This window comes from Fulmarus glacialis, unplaced genomic scaffold (assembly GCF_000690835.1).
Source record: "Fulmarus glacialis isolate BGI_N327 unplaced genomic scaffold, ASM69083v1 scaffold41435, whole genome shotgun sequence".
Lineage (NCBI taxonomy): Eukaryota > Metazoa > Chordata > Aves > Procellariiformes > Procellariidae > Fulmarus > Fulmarus glacialis.
The window spans coordinates 1-5,872 of record NW_009211831.1 but is presented as its reverse complement, the minus strand read 5'-3'; the positions used below and the strand labels follow the sequence as shown (position 1 = coordinate 5,872).

The window sequence follows — 5,872 nt, the reverse complement described above, 5'->3', positions numbered from 1 at the left end:
GCGCCGCAGCCGGGCCTCCGCCTGACGTCACGGCGCCGCCATTTGCACGTTTCCGGGCAGCAGCTGCCACCGCGTGGCCGCTTTTCGTCATGGCCCCACCCGGGGCGGTTTTAAATCAGAAAAAGGTAAATCCCAGCTTCCAGCGTCACAGACAGACGGCGAAGACCATCCCTCCTTTTTACCCTTTTTCAAAGAGTTTCCATTTTAAAACCCGCTCAGAAATGCGTATCAGAAAAACCCACGTCAGAACAACGAATGACGGCATTTCTCTGTTCCAATAGAATTTATTAGTTGTAAATCCACGGTACAGTTTTCTGAACTCAAGCAGATGAAGCACTGCACAGGGTTTATGCTTCAGCCTTGGCCTTCGCAGGGGTCTTGGCCGCGGTCTCTGCCCCGGGCTCAGCCGGGACCTGGGCCGCGAGCTTGGCCTTGGCCTTGGCTTTCTTCTCTTCCTTAAGTTTATGCTAAAACAGAAAAAAAGATCATTAGCATATAACCTGCAGTACTAAACCCAATTTCGTCTATTGCCAGCTCCCGTGCTCACTCACATTTTGCGCGTGGCGCAGAATGGTGTTGCGTCGCATCGTTTTGGCATATGGGTTCAATTTGATCATGATCCTCAGATTCTTCAGTGGATTCTTCTTCAGGACTCTACGGCGAATCTTTTTCCTGAGAAGAAGAGACATGTATCACGGTCTCATTGCGCAATTCAAGCTCTGCTAAATTTTCCCTGAAATTTGGGGAACTGTAATTCCTAGTATTTATACCCAGAAACTAAAGAAATCCCAGCCCCATCTGACACCCCAATGCAGAGAGATTTCCAATCTCACTACAAAGCCTTGCACTGGGCAATTTCTAAGGAGACTGCACTTCACGTTTGTGATAAAAATTATTACTTTGGAGCACGCAGTGCCTTCTGGATTTCCTGGCTTCTCATGATTCTTCCAATGTCTGTATTGGTCATCTTATGCATCGGCAGGCTGTGAAACAAACGTCCATGGTGTCAGTTGGATGATAAAAACATGGATAGTTCAATGAAAATAGGCATTTAGGAAAAAGTACTCGTATGCATTTTCCGTCTCCCAACGGAAGAACCCGTGGCACTCACGGGTTGTCCTCCCAAGCCTGTTTTACCCTGTCCAGTTGTGCCCGATGTTGGCTGCACTTACTTGTAGTCGCTCTTCAGCGTAGCGGCTTTGCGCCAGGTGCCGTACAAGTCATCCAGCTTGCGGAAGGCACTTTCCGTCCAAATGCAGAAACGCCCGACATGGCCACCGGGAGCAAGTCTCAGCAGGTTCAGCTTGTTCACATCGAGAAGAGTAATTCCTGTAGGAAAACAGACAAACCAGTCCCTTTCATTTCTAATTAAAATCAAGGAATGCAAGACTAAGAAATAAAACAGAAGAGAAAGTACATAGAAACAGATGTCGGCTTACTAGCTTTTACACTACAGAGTTACATACACCTATGTATGAAAATCTATTAAATTTTTAAAAATAATAACCAGCCTTTTTCCAGCAACAAACTTGACAGCCTCGTTTTTAACTGCTCCAAATGCAGTTTATGGCTGGTGACAGCCATAAAATTTGTCATAAACATCCTCAACATCACCAAAACGGATTCTTTGAAGGAACATATTAGCTACCTCAGCAAGTCAGAACTTCCACAAAATCATGCATTTCAGAAACACGGACCAGTGAAGTGGAATCTCATCATTCTAGGCAGTCTCTCAACAAAAGAGTACGTATGCCCCAAGTTAAAATTACCTGGGATATTCCGGAAAGCTCTGATGATACCATTGTCCTCATTGTAGATGATGCAGGGCCCCCTGCGCTGGATGCGACGGCGATTCCTCATTTTACCCTTTCCAGCCCGCATACGCTGGGAGGCATAAACCTGTATAAAAATGACACTTGTGAATATTCAAAATGGTCCAAAACCCATTAGTAAGACACAATAAAACTGCTTTAGTCAGAACTTCACAATCATCACTGCTTATCTGAAACACGGACCAGTGAGAAGTTCATCATTCTTAGGAGTCAAAAAAAAAAAAAAAAGCTATTAACCTTATGCAACACTGAAATGAAGACAACTAAATACAGAGTAAAGCAGCACAGTAAGAAACTTACTTTGCTTAAATTCCTTTTTACAGTTTCTTGTAGTTTTGTTACCAAGGGATTTCTAGTGGCATCAAATCAAACCAGAACTATTTGGAATTCCAAATGTCGCAATGGCGGAGTCGAATCACCTGGGTTTTGCTCTTAAGAACATACCTCAGCAACTCACCTTTTTGATGTCATTCCAAGCTTTAAGCTTCTTAAGAAGGAGAACAGCTTCCTTGGTTTTCTTGTAACTCTCAACTTTGTCCTCAACAACCAGAGGAAGTTCTGGAATCTCCTCAATGCGGTGGCCTAGTGACAATTTTACAAGACACGAAGTTACTCACTGATCTTGGCTGTATGCATTTCTCAAGGTATTGCCTTGTGCATTCAAAAATTATACAAAATGATAAACTGTGGAAATTAAATTAATGATCTAATATGCAGGCATAGTAACTACAGTAGTGAAGTTTCAATGGAGCCTTGTGGGTCTGCCTCAGACAGTACTTTCTGTACCCAAGTAAATATTAAGCAAATCTTTGGCTTCACAAACAGAAATAAAACTGAACTGCCATGCGATTCAAAATTCAGTTTCCATGAACTGCATGGACAAGATTCGTGTCAGCAACGCACACAAAAGTACCTCAGCATCACCTAACTTCTGACACCACATAACCGCAAAGTACCTTCCCGAGTTGTACCTAACAAAAATACCCCCCTTACTGAAGAATGGACTGCCTCTTAACTCTTAAGAGAATTTAGTTATCCATGGTAGACATTTTGAGTAATCCCATAGTACCCAATACTGCTCAGGCAATGCAAAACTGCCGACAAAAGTTTCCAGACAGAATTCCCACCTTTAGACATGTTGCTGCCAGAGCGGAGCAGATGGCGTAACGCTTTTGAGTCGTGTTCACTCTACGGTGCCAGCGTCGCCAAGTCTTGGTTGGGGCAAACATGCGGCCTCCACGACACATCTATGCATCGACAGTTAAGAACAACCTTTTTGAAGCTTCTTTTTCTAGTGTGACTCTTTAATCCTTGCTCAGTGTTAACTGTTCGTCAATCATCTGTACCAGTACACTGACAGCAGGCAACTGTCACTGAGCACAGAGTAAGACGCAAATTACAACATCATGGCAAGACGGTATGCATCACGAGATTCAAGATACCCACCACTTTTGCGGGGCGGGGGGGAAATCAGTGAAAGCTTCTGTTCATTAAAGAAAGTCTGAATTTGCATACAGAAGGTTCTAATCACATTACAAATTTCTCAAACTCAGTGGTCCAGATCACTGTAGGTAGCCATCACCTCAAAAAGTAGAAGATTCCATTTCACATTTAGATACTTAAAAATAATTTTTCTGTTTGATGAGTTCAGCTTTACACCCAATGCAAGCAGCAGCTATGAAAGGATACATTTCCAAAGGCACCCTGGCCGGAGCGGTGAGTTCCACCACCTCGTACTCGAGGAATACGAGCAACGGCTCTCCCAGTACCCCAAGATTCAGCACTGGTCTGATGACCTGGAACAGAAAGATTTTAATTCAGATAGCGACAACACTGCAATTTTCATAAAGTCATTGATAGGCAGAATTAGGACCACCAATCAGAACTTCCACTGTTATCATGTGTTTCAGAAACACGGACCAATGAAGTGGAATCTCATCATTTCAGCAAAACAAATCCTGATCAGGTAAATTAACTCCTACCATGTTAAAGATCTGCTTAGGTCAGAATAAAGTGCATTAACATACCAATTTCTAAGCTTGATCCCCAATTTGGAGGTCTGAATTGGCACTGCTGTGCCTAGTGGGTTAAAACATTTACGTGAAACACCATCAGAAATAAACTGGAAAATGCATGTTCCTGGCACAAATTTCTTGGGAAGCAGTAGCTATTTGCACCTACTAGCTTCGAAAGCAACTCTAACAAATGCCCATTTGCAGAGATTTCTTCTTGGCAAATGCCTTGGATAAGTCTCCTGTGGTCAACATGGAGCAGGGATTATAAAGCGCAGTTTGTCATCACAGCTTTCTGCCCGATACACTGTCAGGCATCGTGTTCTTGCAAAGAATGTAGATTCCACTCGAGGACCCAGGCGCCACAATACTTTCAGTAATACAGATTTCAGGTAAGACCCCAGAGTACTCCAAAACTTTTACGACACCCTGCTGTTCTTCAGAATAATACGAAAGTTGTCTTTCATACAATTGAAAATCAGATTTTTAATAACCAGAACAGCTGCCTTGCTTTCTATACAGAATCCCACTGAACAGCTCTTCTCTTATTTCAGTTCTAAATTTGTTTCTATTTTAGCCCATCTATACTAAAGGCAAAGGCTAATACAAGCAGTTCTATCCATTTTGTGGACAAGCCGTACCTGCAAGTTCACTGACAGCGTAGGGCTGCCTGTTGTTCTTGCGCAAATTGGTGTGAACGAAGTTCACAACGTCAGGACGAATGGGAGCCTTGAACACAGCAGGCAAGGTGACATTTTTGCCTGATGCTTCCCCCTTCTCAGAGTAGACGGATATTAACGGTCGAGCGCAAGCCTGAAAAAGAAAAAACTCTTAAGCACAAGTAAAGTAAACTGCGGAGTATTCAAATCCATCAAATATTGCTCAGAATGAAGGGGTCTTCAGTTCAACAGTGCCAGCATGCTGACAGCAGGCAACTGTCACTGAACACTGGATAAGACGCAAATTACATCATCATAGCAATAATTTTCACTTAAAATAGTACTCCACCGCACAATCCACATTAGAAAACTATACCTGATGTTTGAAATTCAATAGATTTCCAAGTCATTTGGGCAAAATTAATCTAGAATTGAATCTCTGGACTTTTTAGTAATACCTTCTGAACTGCTGCCCATCTACTATTAAAAAAGCCTATATAAAACTCACCTGTGTTTATTCAGTTTACCAAAGGCTTGTTATTTAGATTATGTTTAACAGTTAAAAATGCTGTAACCAACTTCTCTAATACAATTTAGAGACTCACAATGACTATAAGCAAGCAAACTTGTATCAGAGTGAATTTTTTGTAAAGTCTGAGCCCTCTGAACAACCCCTGGTGCCTCAAAATTTGTGAGGTGAAAAATTCAACTGCTAGCAGCACCTGCTTCCTTTCAAAAAAAATGAAAAGAGGTCAAATAATAGCTTGCTGGTCTGAACAACACCCTTTAAAAAATAATCTTCTAGCATTATACTGTATTTGTCATTAAATTAAGAGCTCATGGCAATAATACAGGCAAAGTATCTTCCTCGCCTTTCCCATCGACAATTCATTTCAGAGGTATTAAGATACTACAAAACGCGAAACTAACCAACTAATAGCAATAAAAATACTGTGTTTTCATCGCTGTTACTAGCAAGGAGTTAGTGCAGAGACTCCAGCACAAGCACAGAACAAACTTGATGAGGGTGAAGTAACCAGATCATAACCTGAATTGTATTAGCAAGACGAGTTGTTCATTTGCAACCTGGTTTCAGACCAAGGCCTTTTAAAGCCTGTTTCAGAATTAAAAAAAAAAAAAAAGTTAAAAAAAAAAATTAAGAACAGGTGTTACAGAAACCGTTCCTAACTCAACGTGAGCTCAAAAGCTTCCGTGTGGCTTTGTTCTGCTTTGGAGAAATACATGAGAAGAGTAAAAAAGCCCTGCCAGAAGGCGACGCGGGCCCCATCTCCCACAGTCCCCGAGAAAAGGGAGACTCCCAGCAGACCAAGCCCAGCTCTCGGCCGCGACCCCCTCTGCAGCCCGTCCC

The 5,872-nt window shown here is 42.4% G+C and overlaps 1 protein-coding gene across 1 annotated transcript; it reads right to left on the bottom strand.

Moving 5' to 3' along the window:
* Window positions 1-347: 347 nt before the first annotated feature.
* On the bottom strand, window positions 348-4,661 carry RPL4 (ribosomal protein L4). The gene is made up of 9 exons (XM_009577679.1): window positions 4,486-4,661; window positions 3,522-3,628; window positions 2,960-3,079; window positions 2,290-2,414; window positions 1,770-1,899; window positions 1,173-1,329; window positions 900-983; window positions 552-672; window positions 348-467 (listed from the first exon to the last, which is right to left on the bottom strand). Exons 3-9 carry the CDS (start codon window positions 2,967-2,969, stop codon window positions 348-350), a joined length of 747 nt encoding a protein of 248 aa, XP_009575974.1. The 5' UTR covers window positions 2,970-3,079; window positions 3,522-3,628; window positions 4,486-4,661.
* Window positions 4,662-5,872: the final 1,211 nt, after the last annotated feature.

Coding starts and splice junctions, on each gene's coding strand:
- RPL4 (XM_009577679.1), bottom strand. Junction 1,900..2,289: donor CTTGGAATGACATCAAAAAG/GTGAGTTGCTGA, acceptor ATTTTTATACAG/GTTTATGCCTCCCAGCGTAT. Junction 984..1,172: donor ACGCTGAAGAGCGACTACAA/GTAAGTGCAGCC, acceptor TTTGTTTCACAG/CCTGCCGATGCATAAGATGA.